Here is a 26,740-nt window from a genome sequence, read left to right on the forward strand (position 1 = left end):
TAGAGAATCAAAGTGTATGCACGTTGTGCACGCTATACATTATGGTCAAGCATGCGCCCTTAAAATAGCATAATGAACAACGCGCAACGCGCCACTGACTTTAGACTAGGTTTTTTCTGGCCAGTGGCGCAATTGTTTTATGGAACAGTAAAATAGCACCAGGGATTGTTTGCGCCGGGACACGCCTCCTTTTTTGCGCTGAACCGCCCAGGGAGCGCAAGTTCATTCCCTAGTTTAGCGACGTTCTTTTGTGGAGGGAAAAGCGCGCTTTGCGCGGGTGCAAAATAGGAATGAAACATGCGTCGGTGTACAAAGTCAATTGCGCTGGGTGCAAGATAGGGCCCATTATGTCTGCGTGAACAGCCTGCGCAGTGGTATTCAAACACACATTAACCGACAGGGAACACATGCTGTAGGACCGTTCCCAGCAAGCAATTTTGCGTTTAAATGACGTCTAATAGCCGCCCAAACACAGCCCAGACATTTAGGCTAAAACAAGGCAAAATTTGGGCTGTCAGTGAACATTTTATAGACGTCTAACCATAGCCCGAGAATAGACTAATCATCAATTAGATAACAAAGGTATGAAATGATTGAAGAAATGAAACCAAACACCTTGTAATCACTGTTTACTTTGCTTACATGATGGAATATCATATATATTGCAAGTTATTTTTGCAAAAACTACATGTAACCAAATTCAAGGTTATTTTGGCTAGAAGTCGGTTACTCATAGCCGGACTATATCAGGCCTATAGTAAACCTAGACGGTGAAATGACGGCTATTGCTTGCTGGGTTCGGACCGAACGATACGATTGAACGAACATTCTATGGTCCTGCGCCTTCCACAGACGACATATATTTATAAAAATACATTTAGACCGCTTAACTGAGTAATTGCTATCAGGATATGAGGAGAATTCAACCAGCATAACAAAAAATGTTTCTGCTGAGAATCAACTACGACACCTTTAACTGAAGACTCGCTCTGACCGGATCAGTGAGCTGTTGACTCGAGTACAGATGAATTTGGATCTCTCCAAATCACAAAGCTGGTTCATTGAAAATAATCTTCTCGTTTGCAAAACGGACACCGCTATCGCGTCTCTGAGCGGGGGATGATTTAACGTGTTTAATTTTAAAATGTCTTCACACTAAACAGACTTAAATCCAAATTTAAACTTAAAATCCAAATGACACTGTTAACTGAAATGACCCATGAGGTTCGGATATAGGATGAGTTTCTTTCTGATCATATAATCTTATATAAATATTTCTCTGGGCCAGCTGGCTGAAGATTATTAAATTAGCAGGCAATGACCTTCTGGTCTCGTACATGCAGATCCTTATTTATGATGCCATTTGTTTTGGTCCACCACTTTTTTATTTGTATAGCTCAATAGACGAATCCCTCTTTAAAGCTTCCATAGAGGACATTTGTTCTAGGTTATACAGTGAACAATGATTATTATGCCCCATTATGAGTTCACGGGCAGCACCTGTCTTTATTTAATCTATCATAACGTGTAATTTCTGAAAACTTTAAGTAGGCTGACTGAAGGATGCAGTGTGTGTGTGTGTGTGTGTGTGTGTGTGTGTGTGTGTGTATTCTAAACACCAGGATATTAACCCTGTCATGTCTCTGTCAGCATGCCAAAGTGCTCTGAGTGGAATGACAAAAGGAAATTTCCTGGTTAGGAAGAAGTGTTACTTTCACTGTCCCTCGTCTCTTTTCCATTTCTCCTGCTCTTTCTGGAGTTCCATTTAAAGCTGTGGAGCTGATTAGATCTGAAATATGGAATTGTGTAGGCCTCCCTAAAGGTTAAAGCAAATCGTATTCCTCAGAAGTTGTCCTTTTATAGATATGCTAGCTATGTTTGTTTTTGATATCGCAGACATTTCTCCTAAATTTCCCTTTATGTTAATGAGATGAGAGAAAGAAAGAGCACAGAGCTATAAAATGAAGATTTTGATGAGAAATGTACTGAAATCCCTATTGATTGCAGTTCTGAGAATAGTTTGACCAATTTTTGAGATCTCTTCTGAATCCCCAGAGGAGTCCTGTGAGATAAAAGAGGTATCTTCTGGTTCTCTGATTTTTCTAAGCAAAAATCTCTGTTTGATATCCATGTTATGAGAATGAATTGAGATGTCATTTTGTGATTTTTCTTTTTCTGTTTCCTCATGTCTTCTCACCGCAGTAGTGAGTGTGTACCTCCAGTAGGAGGTGTTACTGAGTCACATTTGAGCAGAGAGGAGAGCCACTTCATCTATATAAAAAGACTCTGTTGATGAGAGGAAATGGAAAAAAAAGGAGGGAAATAGGCTGTGAGGGAATGAGAGAACATGGCCAGAGTTTTAATGAGAGAGAAAGGGAGGGAAAGATGAAGAGAAAATCAAGTGATGGGATGCAGAGAAAGTAAGCCAAACAGAGGGACGTCAAGATAGATAAACAGAGGGAGAGAAAGAATGGAAGAAACAGAGAGGGTGATGAAAAACATATGGGGATGCCACATCATGAATCTTTCATCTCAGTTATTGAACTGTTCACAAAGAAATCATACGTAGTGGGATCCAGACAGAATCTCTTCATCTTTTTTTTTCTTACAAAAATCAACACAAACAATAAGACTTGACTTCTTTTTCATGGCTTATTGCGCTTAGTCAAAAACAAAAAAGATTATGTCAAAATGCCCGTCTTCCCGAGTACTCAGATGAATACAGTCAGTTTTGGAATGTAAATAGTTGAGAGAAAACGTATGTTGTGTAAGGTTGTGTGTCCACCAAAGCGTTTTTTTTCCCGAGGCTAGCGTATTTTCCCAATTGTTTTCAATAGGGGCGCCACATATTTTTAAAAAGCCAGCAGCGTGACGAGGCGCTGAGCGTCTATTTTTACTGTTTTTTTACCGGTAGCCAGAGTTGAAGAATGTTCAACTTTGGGAAAAAATACAGCGCTCATCACTACCACTTTTTACCCGGCCGTCCAATCACAGTGGAGGAGGGGCGGGACAAATACCACACTGACCAACCGCCACGTCCTGCTGCTTACACAATGTCAACAGATGACAACAACAAGCATAATAACAGAACAAAATAATTTAAAACAAGAGCCAGAGCAAATACTTTACATTGTATAGACATTTTTATATAGAAACAACAGAGAAACAAACTATCTGTAAAATGCTGAGATGCTAGTAACACTTCCATGGTTAGGCCTATTCCGTACGTTTCATAGCAAGCAAAGCATCTCAACGGAATAAAAAACGCTGCCCTCTCAAGCGCCCACAGCTGGGCATTTTCAGCAGAGCGCCTGGCATTTCCAGCTGGCTAATTTCCGGTGGACACACGTCCTAACAATATATTGGATTCTTGCATAAGCTCTTAAAGTGACAGCAGCCTAATAAACCTGCTGCAAAAGACAAAGAGAAAATAACTCGCTGCTCTTGACTGGATAACTTTTGTAACTTTAATTATAAGCATTAATCTGTATTTCATTTTTACAGTGAAAACTGTCCAATGTTATTTTACATTTGATTACTTTAGTATTCAGGTAAGAAATACTACAGAAATTACTGTTAGACCTGTTAGACTTGACTGTTTACTTGTATTTTTTTTATTTTTTTTACTTTAACAATTGGAATAAAGCCTCAGTGCTGTGTTTAAGCTATTACAACAAAATTACGCAAATTATAAAAAAAAAATATATATATAAGATAATAACAAATGATCTGTATAGCAGTATATATGGCAGTTTTCCGTTGTATCAAAAATAGTATAGTATATTGATATTTTTCATGGTATCGTAACAAAGTTGTTAATTCCAGAACCGTGACAATACTAGAATGAAAAAAAAATCAAAAAATGTCATAAAAGGAAATTAAAGGTGCCTCATTTCTGCCATACAAGCAAACTCACACCATTGATTGAGACAAGAATTCTACAAGAAATCTGCCTACAAGTACTTTCTCCAAAACAAAACAAAAATCCAAACACATCATCTTCAAAGAAAATTGAAAAATAGATAGAGAAGTCAAGTTCAAGCTAGAATGGGAGAAAGAAATCATTAAACATGAGCAGGAAAAAAAAGAGATGTGTAAACTGACTCATGCTGTGTCGGAGAATAGCCCAACTAAAAACAGCAGTCAGTCACTTCAGGAGTCTGCAGTGCACTTCAAGAGAACAAAGATATAAGATTGCAGAAACAAGTATGCAATAAAGGGAAATAAAACATTACCATGTTTTCTTTCTTCTTTTTTTTTTGATTAACAAAAAGAACACTTGTACTATCATTAGAGATGCTCTTATTTTAAGTTTGAGATCAGTAATTTATTGAGCTTTTCAGAGTGGAATCCAATTTTCCAGAACTTTGCTCAATCAATGGCACTACTTAAACAAGCTGTGTAATACTTATTTTAGACAAAAGCGTGTTTTTAATTTATTCAAAAAAGTGTGAAGGTGAAGAAAAACAATATCTTCGTTTGTTCGTTCGTTCATTCGTTCGTTCATCGTCCTTTACAATTGTTGCTTGTCAGACTGTACAATATGATTGCAGGGAGATCTTTGGTAAAAGCCATTACACTGTAACTTTTGTATCCGGACTTTTGACTTTCGGCATAAAATATGGTCCTCATTGCACCTGATTCTGGTGAAGAACCGCCTACTGACAACGTGACTACACGTTGCGACAGTTGCCGAATCGCACTGTGCCGCAATAGCGTGAGGCTTTCTACACTACAGAAGTAGCGATCACTTGAAGTGCGTCAGAAATAGAACGTGGCGCTTTTCCCCACGCCGCATCCAGTGGAGACAGCATTACTGATTATAATGGGTTCTATTTACTTTGTCGCATCGCATTGCGCAACTTGTGTCTGAGGCTGTCTGACTGACATGTAAAGTGACCAACCTTTTTGTTTAATGTTTAAAAAAACTTGGGATTTTCGCAGGTGCTTGCCAGGTTTTTCGTGCAGTGTGCATCAAATGGGCAATAAGCAGGTCTGTGACTATGAGTGGTCTAAAACAAAGTACTAAATGTTGAATCCACGAGGATAAAAAGTAAAGTGTGCATGAGAAAAAGCCTTTATGTTTGCTTTGGCAGAAAACCCTCTGAGACTGTGGCCTCTTTTCAAGTCTGTCCTTTCTCTCAAATAGTGCACATGAAAGGAGGGCACAAGGCTTACTCCAACACTTAGGCCCGGTTTCACAGACAGGGCTTAGATTAAGCCAGGATTAGTTCAGTTAGGGTATTTAAGTAGCTTTTAGAAACGTGCCTTAGAAAAAAAACATTACTTGTGTGAGTCTTGAGACAAAACAATGTCACTAACATACTTTAAGATATGTCAGTGCAAGTTGATTTCAGTTAAGACTAGAGCCCGACCGATATGGATTTTTGGGCGCCGATTCCGATACCGATAAAAAAAAAGCCAGATACCGATATACCGGCCGATATTATTTATGTGTATATTATAATACAGTAGCAATATTATTTATGTGTATTATAGTACAGTAAGTTTGGACACACTTTCCAATTGGTGTGTACAAACTTTTGATGGGTACTGTATATAGAATACACAGTATAAACAGAATAAATATATAAACGTTTTGCAATGATCACTCAAATGTGGTGATCAAACACTTGTGTGACAAAGATATGTAATGGAGGCAGGGTGAATGATAGAATGAGAATTTGAGCTGTAACCAAGCTAGTTTGCATTGCATTTTATATTATATTATATTCTAAATACTGTTGCATAATCTTCACTAAGGACTTTGTCTTTTAATTTAGTCACGTTATTTAAAACATAACTTGTATCAATAAATATATCAAAAGTGTCACTGACAAAACCTTATCTTCTATTTTTAATCTTAATTTCTCTAATATCTACCAGTGGAGGAAGAACTCAGATCTTTTTAGTAAAGTAAAATTAATAATATCATAATGAAAACGTTTATAATTACATATGTACAGTAGTTTTATACTATTTTAAATAAGTAGTAAGCAAAATGTACTAAACGTGAAACTAGGCTGGACCCGAATATTAGAATATTCGTTCGGTGGGTTGGTATTCGATTTGAAAATTTGACATTCGTTTTTTTTTTTTTTTCACATCTGGGATCCCCCGCGAAACGTTCTCATTCGCGCTTGAATAAGGCCGGCGACACACTGACTGCGTGGCATGGCCGTTTTTATTTCGGCTCCCATGTTAACAGGTTGGAGTTTGCACACTGCCTGCGTGAGACGCGTCTCTCAGGCGCGGCTCGAGCCACGCGGAAAACGCATGCAAGCTAGAAATAGAACCGACGCGCAAGTGTTCCAGCAATGATTTAATATTTAAATCTACCCTTTACTGTGTCAGTAATTTTGTTAGTCAGAAAAATATTAGACTACCTTAAAAGTATTGCTTAATTTAACAGACCTGTGTGTGTGCGTTTTATATCACTAATGCAGTGTCCATTCTCGGACGCATTCTCTGCCTGTGAGGTGCGCCGCTTCCCGCTCGCGCTGAAGTGTATTAATTCTGAATGTGTCGCGTCTGGCATGTCCATCTGGCTACTCTTAATGCAAAATGGCCCTATATAAAGTGTTATAATTACATAAATTATTGGAATATTGCTTGATGTTGTAACGTAGCAGAATGAGCTTTAACACTGTGTCTACATGGACGCGGCCGTTATTTTTTTGCCACTTTTGCCTGTTCTTTGTGACAGCTTTTAGGTGCTTTATTGGCAGCGCCATCCTTATAAATCACTGCACGCTGCATTTTTTTTAAATATTAATTTATCGGCCATTATAAATGCCGATACCGATAGTTAGGAAAATGCCTAATATCGGCCGATAATATCGGCCCGCCGATATATCGGTCGGGCTCTAGTTAAGACAGCTCAAATATGCATTTTTTTTCTGGGATTAGGCTTGAGCCTTATCTGTGAAACTGGGGGTTAATGTGTTAAATAGAAAAGTAAATCTCCCAGAGTTAGACTTAAAGGTTAGGAATAGCACTGATTTAGCAGGGTGATATTTGTAGGGCTTGAAACATTTTAGTCAAAGATAAAAGGTATACAAGGGATTGACATAACCAGAGTTACTTTATACAAAATGAAGCGTGCATTTGATGAGGCATCCGGGATTGTCCATCATTGATTCCAGCCATCTCCCTTGAGGATTTCTGTTGCCGTTGTGTGTGGTAATCAGACAAAGGCATCATTTGAAGAGAGGCTAATCTGTTGTGACTGTTTCCTGCTAATGAGGTGAAATTAACTGCCCCTTCAATCCCACATGGGTCATGACTCTATCAGCACTGTGTGAATTACAGAAATTTAAACAGATCTGAGTCAATGCTACGGGCACCGATAGTTAGGATAGTTTATGGTGAAGCGTGTCATTATTTTCCATGTTAAAATTATCTTTTAAAACATCTGATCTGTTTGTTTGAGCATTATGACCAGCCTGACACAGCAACATCAACTCAACCAATGGCGTACGTTTGAGGAGGGTCTATCTGTTTGTTCAGCCAATGGAGGATTATGGAGAGTGTTTGGGAAACCTGTTTGGAAAAATATGTTTTTTTAAAGTTCTACTAGGTAGGGCTGCTTGATTATGGCAAAAAGCAAATAAAAAAACAGTGAGTTTTGTTGTTGTTGTTGTTTGATGAACATTAACAACACAGACAGCAGCAGATATGTTAGGCTGCTGTCATTTTAAGACCTAATGCACGGATCCATGTCCATGTGACTACAGTGGTTCAACCACTGAAAATAGTCCATGTGACTACAGTGGTTCAACCTTAATTTTATGAAGCGACGAAAATACTTTTTGTGCGGCAAAAAAGCAAAATAATGACTTTATTCAACAATTTCTTCTCTTCCGTATCAGTCTACGTGGTGCTCACGAGAGCTGCAGTTCTGACATTTGACCCGGAAATTAATGGCTGTGTTTACAAGCATCATCACCAAGCGATGCCTACTGAACAGGAGAGTGTGTGCTGTATCGATTGTGATATTGTCATGCCACATCTTGAAAGTTTTGATAATTCAGATGATGTGACAACACATGTATCTCGCTGTATAACAGAGGATCCACACGGGTGAACGTGATTTCACCAAGTACCACATGTTCCTGGATCAACATCTTTGTTGATCCTGGAACAACTTTCCAATCAACCAATCAGATTTGAGGAACAAGTTTACAGTTTATGTCAAGTTTAGGCTTAAAACCAGGGTGAGGTGCTTCAACATCAGTGTTATTCACCTGTCATTTCCCTCAGATTTTAGGGAAAAGTTTGGGTAGGGTTAGGTTTAGGGGTAGGGATAGGGTTAGGACTAAATTTTGGGGCAGGAACGTTAATCCAGGATCAACAAAATATGTTGATCCAGGAACATGTCTTACTTGGCAAAATCACGGTGACCGATCCACACGCATACGTTGTGGTGCTCTCGTGAACGCGTGTCAGAGACTGATACGGAAGAGAAGAAATAGTTGAATAAAGCCTTTATTTAGTTGTTTTTTTTGGCACACAAAAAGTATTCTCATCGCTTCATAAAATGAAGGTTGAACCCCTGTAATCACATAGACTATTTTAACAATGTTTTTCCTACCTTTCTGGGCCTTCAAAGTGTTAATTAAATAGCTGTCAATGCAGCAAATTTTCTATGGAAATTTGACCAGTTTCTTTTTTTGGTGAACTATCCCTTTAATGTTGTTTATATGACTATTTGTTGTTTTTAATATGCTTTTAGACAAACCATGTGCAAATTCATAAGTCAACACCATTGCTGAGTATTTTCTCCTTAAAACTAGAGAGACCAAAGACAGTCTCAAAAACATGGTTTGAAATCGCCGGTGTTTCTGATGTCACAAACTACCGTGTAACCAATCATGTCAACATGTGATCGTCAACGAGTGGATCTCTTGAGCTGGTGTGAGTGAGTGGAGGCGGGGTAATTTGCAAATTCATTTTCAAATTCAAAGAGTTACATTCAAGCTATTTTAAGGCATGAATCATTTTTTTCTCAAGGAAAAAACATTTGAATATGTAATTTTGGTGATCAAAGATGAGTTTTAAGGGATAAAATGATTGACTACAGGGGGACTTTAAGACATAAATGAGCCAGATATTTTGAAATATTTTTGTGTATATTTGTTCGTTTAGGCACACACCCGAAGCCCAAAGTATACTTTGCTTATCCGTGTTCTGTCTCGAAACTCTATTAAATGCACACCCCTACTGCCGGGTCATGCTTGTAGTTCAAAAATGACATATTTTTGACTCAAATTAGGAGTTTGGAATCACAATTATGTGATGATGTGTGTTCAAAGTTTTTTAATTTAAGTAAAATTAACACATTGAACAAATTTTCTTTTCCCAGTCAGGGCTCAGAATCCCACTACTAATTACGACATTATAGTCAAATCCATGAGCATATGTCTTGTAAATATGATAATTTTGTTATAACTTGAAGGCAGCAATTGCTCTGTTGGACTTTTTGTTTGTCCAAACAATGGAAGACGGGACAAAGCAGAATTCTTCTTCTTCTTCTGCTTGAGGGACCATATATGAAGCAATGTTCATCAGGTTTTTTTGGTAGCATGGAGGAACACACCTGTTTGGCGCGCAGCTGAGCTGTTTCAGAACATTGCTTGAATTAATTCATGCAAATGGTGTACGAGAAACCGGCAACATTTCTATTATTGTACCGATGCAAGCGTCATCATGACATTTAGTGTTGTACAACACCGCTCATCTGTTCAGCAAGCCATCTCTGTATCCTATTAATCTACCAGCGTGTGTTTGTGAGAGTTTTTGAGAGCATTTTTCAGAAATTGTCATGCTCTCTGATTACTTCTAATTATTTCCCTGATTTTGTCTGCTCTGTGTTGCAGTGTGTTTAAGTTTTTGGTACACGTACGTACGTGTGAGTGTGCATATGAGCGCGTGGAGTGAATCGGGCTGTCGTTGCGAGCATTACAGAGGAACATCAATTAGATGATGCTCAGCAGGCGTGAGGCACAGTGGTTGAATTGATTTCATCTGCATATAGATGATAGGTGATTTACACCCTCTCTTACTGATGAACCCTCGCCACAGGCACTTCAACACACCCCTCAGGTAGTGTGTGAGGGTTTTATGAACCCAGTCAATACTTTTTTTGTGCTCTAAGAACAAACAACGATGTATTTATGTATGTGTGATGGCCTGAAAGCTGATGTGCCATATGGGTGGCATTTCTGATTTAATAACAAATGTTTATCAATTGAGCATCTGGGGAGTGCATTTGAGTTTAGTGAACTCATTGTCATGTTCAAGAAACCAGTTTAAGATGATTTGAGCTTTGTGAGCTTTCTGCTGGAAACAGCCATCAGAAGATTGGTACACTGGTTATAAAGAGATGGACATGGTCAGCAACAATACTCGGGTTGGCTGTGGTGTTTAAATGATGCTCAATTGGTACTAAAGAGCTCAAATTGTGCCAAGAAAACATCTTCCACACCACACCTACACCACCAGCGCCAGTCTGAACCGTTGATACAAGGCAGGATGGATCCATGCTTTCATGTTGTTTACACTAAATTCTGACCCTACCATCTGAATGTCGCAGCCGAAATTGAGACTCAACGTTTTTCCAATCTTCCATTGTCCAATTTTGATGAGCCTGTGTGAATTGTAGCATGGCATGATCTTCTGCTATATTGTAGCTTATCTGCTTCAAGGTTTGACATGTTGTGCTTTCAGAGATGCTCTTTGGCAGACCTCAGTTGTAATGAGTGCTTTTTCTCCTCTGACCTCTGGCATCAACAAGGCATTTTCACCAACAGAACTGCCGCTCACTGGATATTTTCTCTTTTTGGACCATTCTCTGTAAACCAGATGGTTTTGTGTGAGAATCCCAGTAAATCTGTAGTTTTTCAAATACTCAGACCAGCCCATCTGGCACCAACAACCATGCCACGTTCACTTAAATCACCTTTTTTCTTACAGCAGACATGTAGTAGACTATCGAAATGCCACATACATCTCAATGGGCAAATATTTCAGACGGAACGTTCTAGGTTTAGAGAAACCTTGCGGATAAATTGATTAAGATTATCAAATTACTTCCTTGCTTCATAAAAAGTATTCCTGTTAGTATTCCTTCAGGCCTGCCATCTCAAATGGTGTCTGACTGGACGCACAAAGCCTTGCCTTGGGGATGGAATTATTACCTCTAGACAAATGGACAGATATGTGCTGACTATGGCTGAATTTAAAATTAGCCCGCTCTGACCCACAACCCCCAATCAATGCTAGTCACTTTATGTCTCTATTAATGAGATTCCAGCAGCAATGCATGGTTAGAGAAAGCTAATGGGCTCTCGGGCGATGCAGGACACCTGCAAGTGTTGCCTTAAAGAAGATGTAATGTATTGGATACAAGGCTGGGCTCAGGAAACACAAAGCTGTCTTTTTGGCATACAGGATTTCAAATGCAGAAAAGGCTGAGATATTGAGATTCACATCTGAAGGTTTATCTGTCGGTGGAGATGAATTTAGCTTGGTTTCTTAATTCAGGAAGTAGTGCAGGCTGTTAATGCTGATTGTTAAAGGGATAGTGCCTCAATGAACCGTTGAATTCTTTCGTAAGAATTCTTTCTTTCTTTCTTTCTTTCTTTCTTTCTTTCTTTCTTTCTTTCTTTCTTTCTTTCTTTCTTTCTTTCTTTCTTTCTTTCTTATAATGAGGCTGATTTCACAGGCTGTGCTGTACGTCCTGTGGTCACTGTTTGCTAATGTGCTGGTCAGCAGGATTTTTCAGCAGCAGAGGGAACATCTGAACAGCAATGACTTTGCTCTAATTGGCTTTGAGCAGGCGAATCTGTGCTCAAATTGGATCAGTTACACATTCAACTTATAGGATTGTGTTAACAAGATGAATTTTTTTTCTAGAAAAGACTGAGTTCTGACTTTCAGCATAAAGTATGGTCCACTTCACAGGTTATTCTTGTCTAGAATGTCTCTTAGATATTAAGGGTCACTCAAGGGGTCGCAGTTTGGCTGGTTGTAATCAATGCATAATTTTTTTACATAGAGGAGGTGTACCGGTAACTGGCTGTATAGATATCTACCTCAATTACTTTTTATTTAACAGTGGCGCGAAGCAACAGAGCTCACCTTTATATTAAAGACTGTTAAGAAGCTTTTCATTGATTTTCTCCCCTTTTTTTTCTTCCCAACCATCTCCGTTCCTCTTGTTCTGTCTCTGCATGATAAAAAATGGATCAATAGGTGCTCCTCATGGAGGTTAGAAGCAGGTATCTACATTTCACTTCTGTGAAAGATGAAATAGACTGAGAATCTTTTTCAAAACCTCTGTAAAAGTGTTTGTTTGTAGAATTTATTTGTGAATGTCATTTGTCATCAATTCATTTAAATTGTAACATTATTGTACTTCTACAACATCTTATATTAAACTTGTAGGCCAGTCTCGAAAAGAATTGGTGGAAAGAATTAATTTGTCTGAATTGTTAGTGAGCTAAGCTAGTTTCCATCTGTTTATTGCGCTATAGATGGAAAGTGAATAGATGTTTTTGTATTTAATTTAGTGTGCAAAAAACAATGCTTTGTTTAGTAACGTGGTGGCAGTGTTATTATTAACTAAATCTAAAAGTATTACAAATAAATGTTGTTAGTTGACATAAAGCTAAAATAAAATATAAATATTAGATACAAATAGAATTGTTGTCTTGGTAACTAATTGAAATAAATTAAGTTGAAAGTACTAAAATTACTAAAACTGAAATAAAAATGAATAGAAATGTAAAAAACCCTAAATAAAACTAAATAACAAAACTAATAAAAATGACAAAAACACTAAAACTACAACTAAAATGAAAATATAAAAATAAAATAAAATAAATATAATACTAAATTAACATAACTAATCTCTGATTTGCAAGGTTACAGTTTTTGAGACATTTAGTATCACATTTTTTATAATATATAATTCATGGAGACTGCCATACATAGTTTTGATTCAATGTAACCTTGTCCATCTATTATTGTGCTATACTCTATTTTAAATAATCATACCCATAAACGGAACATAAATAAAACAAAAATAACTGTGCCAGTTTACATTTCCATCAAAAAACAAAACAAAAAACTTTTCCTATCTAAATGGGTGATTGTTGCCCAGAATAAGCTGAATTGAGGACAATACTTTTTTTTTGCCTCAAGTCAAAAGTCTGGCTATAGGCGAGACTAATGAGAGTCTGCTGGGCGGCGTGTGTCATGTGATGAGACAGGTCTTTGATAGCTACGACTACAGCATCTCCACCCTGATCTCTACACATAAACACTGTCTTTGATCAGCATGGGCTCTCACACACACACACAGAAAGACAGAACGAGGATAATACCGCTCCCTGTGCTCTACAGCAGGAGATATGAAGATATGATTTTTCATTTCAGTAGTTTTCTTGGTTTTTTATGGCTGGCGATGCTCCTGGGATTTGAGCTCATCGAGTTTTAAACTCATAAAGATGGAAGGTAGGCATGCTAGCCAGATGCTCTGTGCTTTGGTACATTTTTAAAAGGGCTATTCTTGCAGTAACAGTGGTAACAGCAGGTACACATGGTAATCAACCACACTCCAGTGCGCTCTATTACAATCAGACATCTCAGAGACAAGAGACGAGACAAACAAGAGATTACTTGGCAGTACTACAATAAACAATCATGCTAATTTAACTTTGCCGGATTTAACTCAACCTTTTATGTTAAATTGTTTTGAATTCAACTGTATTGAATGGCCTTAGTGAAGTAAACAGAGCTAAACTGTACTGAGTAGAGCTGTGCTGTACTGAATTGAACTAAACTGAGCTGTGAACTTAGTTTATTAAAGTGAGCACTGATCTTAATTGTGCTTTACTGATGTGATGTGATCTGAACTGTGCTGAATTGAACTGAGTAGAACTGAGATGTTGTGATAGTGAACTGGACTGAAATGAACTAAACTGAGCTGTACTGAAGTGAACTGTGCTAGAGCCCTGCATTTCAGCCCGAGCCCGACGGGCCCCGACTTTTTTACGCCCCTAGGGCCGGGCTTCGGGCCAATTTTCACGTCATAGTTAAAATGCGGGCCGGGCCTCGGGCCTTTTTTGGGTTATCCTGCTTTTTATATTTTTAGACATTAATTAAAAAAAAAATATGAGAAGTTGACGTTGACGATAGAAAAACAAACATAGAAAGACATTTCGTAACCTCATAACTTATGGCGTTTTTTTCCTGTCAAATGTCGAGAGCGCATTATTGTAGCGTGAAAGTAGGCTACATTAATATAATGCGCGAGCGCGAATCTCTCTGCTCGCACACGGAATATAATGTGCCGAGCGCGAATCTCTCTGCTCGCGCGCGGGAACTGGACGTGCCCTGCACTTAAAACGTGTTTTAAATACTGGCCATTATAGCCATCAGCTAATCTTAAAATTACACTGACATGACTGACATGACAGTCTGTCTCACGCACGCACACAGAAGGTTTCCCGTCAGCGCGACCCACGATTCACCTCATGTGCAAATAATGGAGAATATTAAGAGAAAAATCGCGTGCGTGAGAAGAATTCGTGATAGAAGAAAGGAGGACTGGGTTAAAACCTTCCACTGTGGATGCTTAGCTATTCTTTTTCTCCACGATGCTCTGTTAGAGACTGTTCTAACTTTTCGTTTGATTGGACTTTATTTTCGTTTAACTGTTGGAAACCTCTGATGTTTTTCGTTTGATTGGACTTTGTTTTCGTTTAACTGTTGGAAACCACTGGAAAAAAAGAATGGCCATGTTCTGTGGTGCATTTTTGAGGTAAGATAATCTGCAAGTTTGTTTTTAATTTATTTAATTTAATAGGTTATTGCTCATTTCGTTTGCAAGCGCTGTTGCGAGCAGCCTGAGCCTGCCTCAGTATTTCAAAAAAAATTTTTTTACTCACTGTGGTTTAATAAATAAACATTTATTAAACTAACTGTCTGTGTGATATGCTTGAAGTTTTTTTTATATCTATTGATTTTATTGTAGACAAGTAAAGTATTATAGCATTGATTTGAGAGGCTCAATTGATCAAACATGTTTTACTTGCTGTCGGCTCGGTTTGCTTGGTCGTCATTTAAAAAAAAAAATGCTCCAAACATTTGTCTAAATTAACCTAATAAAGAAATGAAAAGAAACATTAATTTACATAACTAACAAAGAAACATAACTAACAAAACTGAGCTATTTTAATGGCTGCAAATAGGGCAGGCTGCCGCTGTGTAATGGAAAAAAAAAAAAAAAAAAAAAAAAAAAAAAGGGCTCGGGTCGGGCTCGGGCTGATAATTCTGATGAGCTGTCGGACACGGGTCGGGCTAGGGCCTGAGCGTCTCGGGCCAGGGCCGGGCTCGGGCCTAAATTTGAGGCCCGTGCAGGGCTCTAAACTGTGCTGATCTGAATTAAGTAGACCTGAGATGTTGTGCTGTAGTGAGTGAACTGCACTGAAATGAACTAAACTGAGCTATACTGAAGTGAACTGTGCTGATCTGAATTGAACTAAATTAAACAGAGCCATACTAAACTGGACTGAGTTGAGCTGAATGGAAATAACCTGAACTGATTTGAATGTTGTGAACTGAACTAAGCTGAGGTGGAGTAAACTGAGATGTTGTGCTGTATCGATCCGAACTGAACTGAACTAAACTGCTGAAATGAATTGAATTGAACTAAACTTAACTGAGCTGTACTGAACTAAACTGAGCTGTACTGAAGTTAACTGTACTGAACTGAGCTGCGCTGAACTGAACTGAAATTAACTGAACTAAGCTGAATTAAACTGAGCGGTACTGAACTGAGTTGAACTAAATCATGCTGAAATGAAATTAACTGAACTACACTCAATTGACCTGTACTGGACTGAACTAAACTGAGCTGTACTGTACGGTACTGAACTGAACTGAACTAAACTAATATTAGCTGTACTGATCTGAGCTGAGCTGAAGTAAAATAAACTGAACTGAACTAAACTGAGCTGTACTGTACGGTACTGAACTGAACTGAACTAAACTAATATTAGCTGTACTGATCTGAGCTGAGCTGAAGTAAAATAAACTGAACTGAACTAAACTGAGCTGTACTGAATTAAACCATGCTGAAATTAATAGAACTGAACTAATCTCAACTGATCTGTACTGAACTGAACTGTGGTGAACTAAACTGGGCTCCATTTCCCACAAACATTATGAGCCTGTAGATTGTATTATTATTATTAACTATTGCCACCATTGGTCTCTACCATATTTTGGGAAATGCAGCTCTAAACTGTGCTGAATTGAACTAAACTGAGAGTTGTACTGAACTGTGTTGAATTAAATGGAACCAAACTGAGCTGTACTTACTGAAGTGTACTGAGATAAGCTGGACTAAAGTGAAGCGCTGTTCTGAACTGAATTGAGCTGTGCTGAATCCACTTTGAACTGAACAGTCAAACTCTATCAAACCGAATTGAGCTTATCTGAACTGAATTGGAATGAACCAAGGTGATCTTAACTAAACTGACCTGATTAGATTTGATTGTTTAAAAAGACAGTAGTGATACAAACATAGTGTGATTTAAGAACAAATGAGAGAGAAAATGGAAGAAAACGACAAGCACTAAATAAAAGACGAGGATGGCAAGGCAAGGCAAATTTTGGAGTTAGAATTAAACAGAAACACTTTTTAAAATAGTGTTATTTAATGCCCTGTTTATTTGTTAAAGCATAGTTACACACACATGCATGGTTCACATAGCCGCACATATGTGAGCAACTCTTGACTGGTGTTCACATTTTAAGAGCTTTAAACACGCCTTATGACAAATGTGACACTTAAAAGGACCTTTCTGCCCTTTAATCATAGGGTTATTACACTGCACACAAGATCTTAATTTTTCCACAGAGACATCACTAATATTTTATACACTTGTCATTGTGTGATATCTGTAAAATGAGCCGAGAAACACAGCGACTGTGTGTGTGTTGTGTAAATGATGGAGGCTGCAGCTCCTTCTGCAGCGCTGAGGATGATGGACATTTTCTATTAGCCGCTCTAACGCCACTCCCAGTGTGAGAGATGAGTCTGTGTGCTCGTGTGTGTGTGTGTGTGTGTTTTTTTTTTTTGTTAGACGCAACTCAAGATAGACTTCTACATTCCGCCAGACTCTAGGCTATACTATATGTAGAGAACATGATTGACATCTCTGACAAGACACTTTATCACAGGAGAGTACGATACTGTAGGGTCAGTGATTACTTTCTGTGTGTTTTTTTTTAACTGATTTAAAAAATCATTACAATTTGAATTCAAACAATGAGTCTTATATATTAATGATTGCATGGATTAATTGTATTTGTATGATTAATAGTATTAATAGTATTTGTGTATTTGTGTATTTAACAAAACAATTCCACCTAATTCATAACATGTATGCACATGTGATCAAGTGCCCAAGGTCAGTAATTTGCATAAACATGCCTAAACCTAAATATCCATATAAGGGCATTCTGGGCAACCTTTGCTTTACAGCCTTTCATCACTCTGATGAGATATATAAGATAAAATATCTATGTTATAAATGTCATTTTAACACGTTTATGGTTTCATAAAAACGTTTGAATGCAGATTTCATACTTTTAGTGAAATAGACCCAATAACTTGCAATGGAATAATCCTCATGTATGATTAGCATGTTTTAATTTCTAAATAAAAAAATATTAAGATGTTATTTTAGGAGGCAAAAATTTAAACATAAAATTGTCAGGGTGATAAAACTATCCTACGGAAGCTTTTTTTTCGCAACAGAATACGTTTTTTTTTTAAAGATAATTGCGACATTTTATCTTGCATTTCTGACTTTTTCTCAAAATTGCGTGATATAAAGTCGCAATTGCAGGTTAAAAAGTCAGAATTGCGAGATATAAATGTGTAAATGCGAGAAAAAAGTACGTTTATATCTTGAAATTCTGAATGTATTTCTCGCAAATGCAAGTTTATATCCTGAATTCTTTTCTCACAGTCACAATTCTAACTTTTTACAGAATTGCGAGTTTATATCTCGGAATTCTGACTTCTTTTCTCAGAATTGTGAGATACTAACTCGCAATTGCGAGTTGTAAAGTCGAATTCTGCAAGACCGCCCCCCCCCAGAACTGTGATAAAAAAGCCAGAATTGCGACTTTATATCACGCAATTCTGACTTATAACTCGCAAATGCGACTTTATATCACGCGATTCTGAGAAAAAAACTAAGAATTGCGAGATGCAAACTCTCAATTGCGAGAAAAAGTCCGAATTGTGAGATAAAAAGTCGCAATTACCTTTTTTGTTTTTTATTCCATGGCGAAACAAGCTTCCATACTATCCTGATATAATACTGAAGAAGTAAATTAATATAGTTCTTAAAAAAAAAAGTTTTGTGTGCCACAATCTTTATTATTATTTCAGTTAGTAAAAAAATTGCAAGACAAGGTAAGTCCATTATGCAAAATGACATGTGGTGCGATATTTGTTAAAAATGCTTTTTATTTTTGAAAATAGTGATTATATGTGTACTCCCACGTTTTCAAGATGTAGCCTAATGAAAATATGGTTTTGCTTTTTCTTTGACGGTTACACCACATCATATTTTAGTCAATAAATTTAAGATTTTGTTAAAATCGGTATAAAAGTTTTTCGAAACCAAACTGAAAATATATATTATTTTTTTTATCATGGACACTCTTATACGACATTGATTCATGTTTTGAGTAATGCAGTATTGTAAGACGCTACATTCCTCAACACTGTTATGCAGGTTTCTAAATGAGCATCTCTGCTCACAGGCTTTCAGCTCAGTCCCTCTCTTCTAATTAGGGGCTTATTATCTAAACAGCTGTCTTCCTGATGCCCACTCCAGATATGGGGGCACGTATGAACGCACATGCACACACACACATAGAGTCATTATAGACACATTAAACTATAATAAAGTGCTACATCTGCCTGCTGGGCTAAAAGGTGCAGTGCTGGTGCGTGTAACAAATAATGATTTTATTATTTAATGCAGTGTGAGTGTGAATCTCACGTTAACTCACCAGATGTTGCTCACTTGTTTGTTTTGTGTTTACGTGTGAGAGTGGTAACACACGAATTATGTTCATTGACCAAGGACCGCCTAGGACGTCTGACGACTGACATGTAAAGCAACCAATCACAGCTCGTTTTGGGGATCATGTTTAGGGGCGTGAAAATGTAACGTTGATGTCCCTATAATATCAGACCGGTGTGTAAAACTCTTGGATGTATTTTTAAAGAGTCAATGCTGCAAACTTTTAAAAAAAGTTCTCATTGTCACAAAGTTGTAAACATGAAGGCGTTCTTCTTCCATGAGGGGGTTTGGCATCACGGCATCTTTGTTTCCAGTCGGATTGTTAAAGAATGAGACAAACATCTCACGGACACCCTGTAGAATTCAACCAATCAGATCAGACGTTCAGCCGACAATCTGTGGGTGTGACGTCTGAGGCTGAGACTAGGTCTTCATAAGTTAGTATATAATATATTAGTTAATTAATGGACTGGTATCATTAAAAAAACACTTTTTTTCTTGCTCATTTACTTGTGTGGTCAGAAATTGACATTGTCAATGCTCAATGCTGTTTATTATTTAACAATTTGTTGTTAAAGTTGCTACTCTTTTCAGTTTAACCAATCATAATGTCATTTAAACTTATAAGTCTAAAGGCACAGTAGCATAAACAGCCTGTTCAATGTTAACACAATAGCCTAACCATGTGTGATGCGATAAAAGGATATTCGTAGTCCATTTTTTTGTATGTACAATTTCTCTTTTCTCAAAAACGTTGAAGATGTACTTTCTGGCAATGAGGCGAAAGCAGCAGCTGTGGGACGTTATGAGAATTCAATACAGTCTGTTCCCTCTCTCTGGGGGATCTAATGGCACCTGTTCTTCATCATGTGCTCTGTTCTCACTCAAGGGCAATGACACCCTGAACACTTCACTTACTCATTTTGTGTGGGTTTGTTATGAAATCCTTTGAAAAACTTGGAAAACTAAGTTGAGCTGCTGACTGTGAAGTTCTTGTCTACAACAGAAGAAAAATCTGGTCCTCTCTTGACCTCTTCTCCAGCCATTGGGTCACAATTATAATAATTCTGGAAAAAAGAAAAGGTCTTATTGTGCATATCATTGAGTAGTTTGTTTGGATGGCTAATTTCCAATAACTTTAAAGATCTGTTTAAAATATCACTTGAAAGTGTTCCCAAAGTTTCATACACAGCTTTTCATTATCTTTTTTGTTATGAAATAAATTAAACAATTTATTATTGTAGTTCCATGTCACATACTGAATCAATCAAATCGAATCATTAAAAAGATCCAGTACAAGAGAACAAATGCAACTCGAACATTGCTAATTTGGAAGACAAACTAAAGCTCAGAGTTGTGATGGATCTTGAGATCTGTCTTAGCAGTTGACATGTATTTTATCTTGCTCATGTAACTATCAAACTAAATATGCCCTTCGTCAATAAGAAAGAGTCATCCAGAATGGCAAATGTAAATATAGAAATATTACTGTCAAGCCTGTGTGCGTTTCTTTAAAAGTTAAAGTTCGGCAAACATTTAAAAATCGACTGGAGAATAGATAGGCATGGGAAACCTTTAATTCTTGCCTAGGAGGGACATTTGCCCTTCCAAACAATCTAATATCTCAATTCCCGACTATTTTCACTGTGTTTGTGTGTGGCAGAAAAGTGGCTGCGTCCAAAATCGCATACTCTCTTGAGTTAGGTACTTATTTTGGATAAGTAATTACTACACGGCCGCTAAAAAGTGTGTAGTATGAATATAATCTGGAAGTACTACATCTTTATCATGTGACCTATTGCGTCGCTTCACTGCCATTCACAAATCCTCTCCCGTGGCCTCATGGGATAGTAAAGTGTCCATCATATGCACACTTCAGAATCTCACCGGAAGAAGTAGATCATCCGGGTACTTTTTGCCGAGTACTGTGAATTCGGACATACTTCTTTTGTTACATAACGTCTTTCGCCTACTATATAGTAGGGAAGTATGCGATTTCTAATGCAGCCAGTGTGTCTATGTAAGTATCTCCTCTACAACCAAAATCTTGATACAAATTATTGGTTACTTTGCTCTGTTGTGAAGGAACACTACCATTCAAAATGTTGGGGTCAGTATGATAGAAATTAGTACTTTTATTCTGTAACTATGTATTAAATTGATCAAAACTGACAAAGGCATTTATACTGTTACAAAAGATTTTTGTTCAAAAATAAAAAGTTTTCTTCTCAACTTTCTATTCAAAGAGTTCGGAAAAAAAATGTATCATGGTTTCCATAAAAATATTAAGCACCTCAACTGTTTATTGATAATAATAATTAATGTTCCTTGAGCAGTAAATCAGCATATTAGAATGATTTCTGAAGGATCATGTGACACAGAAGACTTGATGCTGAAAATTCAGCTTCGTCATCACAGGAATAAATTACGATGTTATTTTTTGCATTTTTTTTAAGTAATGACAACCTTGATGGGCATAAGAGACTTCTTTCAAAAATTAACTAACCCCACACTTGCTTTGTCTGCTGAATCTTGTATTTGGTTTTTGATTGTACTTTTGTATTTGCTATCTAGTTCAACTATGCTGCTCATCTCCAGTTCTCCCATAGAGGGCGATGAATCTCTTCCCATCCTCCATCTCGTACACAGGGAGAGAGAGCTTTGTGATAGGTTCCCACTGTTAGGGCACGTTTCTTCTGCAGCGTCTCAGTGCTCAACCTCTCTTTCTCTTTCTGTCTGTCTCTCTCTCTCTCGGTCACTGCAGAGCGACACTCTCTGTTACGGCAACATGCAGAGAGACTGCCTGTAGCACTGAACCCATCTAACGCTGCTAGGAAACCTGCACACTGTGGCCACAGACCTGTGGAGACCTGGACTGCACACACACGCACACACACACACACACACACACACACACGCATGCAATCACAGACACGCTCAAATCTTCGCCTGCAACATCTGGCTGAACCGTGCAAGAGAAGTGCAGTTCCATTGCGCTCTGTGAGTCGACAAAACGTGTGTGTGTGTGTGTGTGTGTGTGTGTGTGGGGGGGGGCTTCAGGGTCTGCAGTCTTTATTTATTTCTCTTCATGGAACTGAGTGTGTGAGACTCATCAATTTGTGTCATTTGCTGTTAATTTCCTGCTCTGTGTCATCTAGACAGAACTATGTGCCGATGATCTGTGTTGGATTTTAACACATGATTTGAGTCTAAAGCAGAGGTTTTCTTTAACTGATTGTGTGTGTGTGTGTGTGTGTGTGTGTGTGTATGTAAATAGCATGATTGTCATGTCTAATTAACCAGTATGTCTGAAGTAGGTTATTCTATACGCATCGAGTTTGTTCTACGTGGAGTTCTTATATCCACCAGTGTGCATACATGAATCGATGGGTGATGTGTGTGTTTGGTGGGTGCACATTTGAAGCATGGAAAACTGGTTTCTGACACCCACATGAGCTCAGTTACATAGTATGATTTCTTTTTCTATACTGTCCTTACCTTTTTTTGACAACATGTGACTGCGCCTGTGATGTCTTACATTTCAACCAGCTTGTGTGCATTTAAATTATGGTTTAAAGAAAAGTTTACCTAAAAATGAACATTTTACGTTTTTTCAAACTCCTTTGAGTTTCTTTCTTGTATGGAACACAAAAGAAGAAATTTTGAAAAATGTTCATGCTGCCCTTTTCCATACAATGAAAGTGGATGGGGACTGGAGATTTTCAGCTCCAAAAAGGTTACAAAAGAACTATAAAAGCAATATACAAGTCATCTTTTGGACTTGTATGTCTTATAAAAGCCATATGATAGCTTTAAATTAGAAACAGACTGAAATTTAAGCCATCATTTTGTTTGATAGCCGTGGTCACCTTTCAAGTGGATGGGGACTGGGATTGTCAATGAATGCAAAAGCATCATTAAAAGAAGTCCATGTGACTTGTGCATTGTATTCCAAGTCTTCTGAAGATATATGATCACTGTGCGTGAGGAACAGGTCAAAATTTAAGTCTATATTATCTGAATTGTACGTTCCACCGTAGATCTCAAATCTTATTCGTAGATGCGCATATTCAAACTTGACGGATAACAATGCATCACACTGAAAGTACGAATGCATTGCACACAAAAATTTCAATTTTGGGCAAGATGGACCTGAAATGTACTTACTGCTTTTCAAAAACTTGTTTGTTGGAATGATTTAGAAATTTGTTCTCACTAGTCCTGAATTTGACACGCCAAGTTTTAATATACACACGCTAAAATGTAAATATTTTAGGAAACTGGCCCTTTAAAGATGTAAGGTTCACTGTGATAATTAGTGCTTTTTTTTAATTTTTGTTGGAAAGATTTGAGAATTTTCAAACACTTCAATGTTCATTTTTGGGTGAACTTGCCCTTTAACGATCTAAGCTTGACTGTGAAATTAACTTATTGCTCTTTGAAAAAAGTTGTTTGTTGGAAGTATTGATGAATTTGGAGAAATGCTGTATGTTTGCACTAGTCTTGATACTTGTTAATGCGACACACCGCGGTCGAATATACGCTTTCTCAAAATTTTATTTTTAGGCGAACCGGCCCTTTAAGGATTTAAGCTTTACTGTGAAATTTACTTAATACTCTTTGAAAAAAAAAACTCAAAATAAAATTGGGGTGAGAAAGTTGGAGAAATGCAGTTAATGTGGGTTGGGTGGCTCTATATATATTTCACTGGCTCTTTTCCATATTCCCTCATCTGTCTATCTCTGTTTTTCACTTCAACCCCCCACTCATTCTTCTCTGTCTGTCTGCTGATAAAGCACATTTTCTGAAGAGAACCCCCTCCCCATTTCATCACAGGATGTAATAATGATGACGACGTGTGTGTGTGTGTGTGTGTGTGTGTGTGTGTGTGTGTGTGTGTGTGTGTGTGTGTGTATTTATTACTGGAGCGGCTCATGGGGATCCCTGCACACTTATGTGTTCAGATTTCAAGTCTTTTCTATGTACTAGGAAAAATATCCATGTGTATGTATCCATGACTTTGTGTGTGTTATATCTATGGGAAATAAATGAAACCTGGAAGGAAGGACCCTCTTAAAAGCCTGAAAAAGTGGAAACTATCACGTTTTCTCACAGCTCTTCAGGCGATCACTTTGAGGTTAGGTTTTTGTATGTGACTAAATCATGGTTTGCTGCAGTATTGTCAGACCTTTTCCTTGGAAAATAGAACGGCCACACACACATTCACGTAATGGAGTCCTTTATTACCACAGAAAAACTGCACACAAAAGCATTTCTTCACAGAGTTTATTGTGAATGTGAAGTAAACGGCAAGGAACCTGTTATCAGATGAGATTGTATCGGGGTAGAGGGTCATCTAACCACCTGTGTGTGTGTGTGTGTGTGTGTGTGTGTTACAGGAGGTGTTGTGGATAAAGATCTCAGGCAGTATCTCAACCTGCGATTCCAGAAGGGATCTTTGGACCACGAGCTGCAACAAATTATTCGGGACAACCTCTATCTTCGAACAGTACCCTGTGAGTAACTCTTCGCCCTGATTTCCTTAACCTCCGACACTGCTGTCCTCACTGGCTTGGCCTTTTCATGGACTTTTTATTGATGAATTCCTGGCTGATATTGTCTGATCACTTTGATGGAGCACTTGATTTTGCATACATGAAATTCTTTGGAACATTGCAACGATGCTACCACAATGCTTGGGTGGTTGGCAAGGCTTTGGTAAGGGCTTGATAGGATGCACTTGGTGGTTGCTAGCATGTTGGTAATTGGTTGTTAGTTTGTTTTGGGTGCTTTCTAGCAGCGTTAAGGTGAGGTTCACACACAGCTCAGTTATTTATGGGAGTGACAACCGCATTCTATAACCGAACTCACAACTTTTCAGGATTCAATCGCATTCTTGTAAAACCCACGTTGTGTGACGTAACCGGACTGGACAACTAGTTGTCTGTAACGTTATACAGTGCGAGAAATCAGAGACGAGTTCTGCGTCATCTGAAGGTTTTAGATCCAGTCACTTTTCCCGTCAGATTTGTGTTCTACACGCGACTCATATGCTCCGCTTTCCACCCAGATATAAAAGCTGCTGTCAGTTGATGAAGATTTGAAGGATGAGACTCGTGTGGTTCGATTGGACTCTTGTCTTATTAAAACTTAAAAGGATTTCCGTGAGGATTTTGCTCAAGTGAAGCCCTTGTGTTGTGTGTGTGTGTGTGTGTGAGAGAGAGAGAGAGAGAGAGAGAGAGAGAGAGAGAGAGAGAGAGAGAGAGAGAGAGAGAGAGAGAGAGAGAGAGAGAGAGAGAGTGATTACTGTCCAGCTGAGAGACTGAGCTGTGATTCCATTAGACCAGAGAGCGACACGTGAGATCCGTACCCAGGAGAAAGAGAGTGGTTTGGAGAATACAGATGAGAGAGAGAGGGATGGATGACAAGAGATTACGATAAAAAAATGAGAATGAGGTGTGAGGACCTTAGATGAAATGCCTAGATGTCGGATTCATTGAACGCTTGCAAGAGGAAAAAGAAACAAGGACACTGATGGCTTGAAATAAGAAGAGCAAGATTGAGGTAGAGAGGAAGAAAGATTGGATAGTTTGGAAAAACCCATGCATACAAATTTATTTTCATTCATATGTAATGCAACTGCTCTTTTCCAAAACCTAGTGAGCTGCCTACTTAGAAATCATTTTAAGGGCATCATAGGTGTGCTAGCGACAAGAAGATTGTTCCAAAAGGTGGCCAGCATAATTGCTTTCTAAGATATCTCATTTTGGCAATTTCAATGTGAAAAGGGGATGAAAATGTTCCTCCAAGAGGGTGGACAGATAATGAGATGTATGCAAAATGGTTTAGATCAAATGAACACGTATTTTAGGAATATTTACTTACTATGCATTTCTCAAGGTTAGTTATCAGACTGCCAACGATTGCCACGTGTTAGCATAGCAATATGCTAATGGAACACTTTATTTTACTTTTATGTTGTCACATTCTTAGCTTAACACCATGCTAATGGGATCAATTGTTTAATAAACTTGAGGAGTGCAGTTTTGTGTGGCACGCCGCATACCAATAATCTTGAAACTGCCAAATATTGATCACTTATTTGTTGTGTTACTTTTCGATTCTCATGCTGTTTGCTTAGCAACATGCTAACATCACACTTTATTGGATTAAATTGTAAGGTGTGACGACTTGTTCTTAGTTTAGCATCATGCTAATGAAATCAGTTGTTTGATAAATGTGAGGAGGGCTATTTTGTCTGCAACATGGTAATAATCTCAAATGGTCAAATTTAGAAAGATTAGCTGGTCTATTACTAATTTAATGATCTTAGCATAGCACCATGCTAACGTAACACTGCAAATCAGTTGTTCAAATGTTAGGAGTTTTTTTGTGTGACACTTACCAGTAATCACAAAATGCCCAAATATCGAACAATTATTTATTGTGTAACTACTTATTAGATTAATGCCGTTTTCTTAGCAACATGCTAACGTCACATTGGATTAAATTGTGAGGTGCGGATCTAGTTTGATTCACCTGATGAGCACTATTTTTGTCCGGCATGTGCCTATAATCTGAAAATGCCCAAATTGTTGTCACATTATTACTTGGTATCGCCA

At 37.9% G+C, this 26,740-nt stretch overlaps 1 protein-coding gene across 4 annotated transcripts in view; it reads left to right on the forward strand.

The window, feature by feature from the left end:
• The window catches only part of magi2a (membrane associated guanylate kinase, WW and PDZ domain containing 2a), a 222,753-nt gene that overhangs the window by 33,158 nt on the left and 162,855 nt on the right, over nucleotides 1–26,740 (forward strand). For all 4 annotated transcript variants that reach the window (XM_084112369.1, XM_084112370.1, XM_084112372.1 and 1 more), the window contains exon 2: nucleotides 24,518–24,634. In XM_084112369.1, coding sequence (XP_083968495.1) covers nucleotides 24,518–24,634 — 117 coding nt within the window. The remainder of the gene's footprint in view (nucleotides 1–24,517; nucleotides 24,635–26,740) is intronic.

Source organism: Abramis brama, assembly GCF_963993115.1.
Source record: "Abramis brama genome assembly, chromosome: 4".
NCBI lineage: Eukaryota > Metazoa > Chordata > Actinopteri > Cypriniformes > Leuciscidae > Abramis > Abramis brama.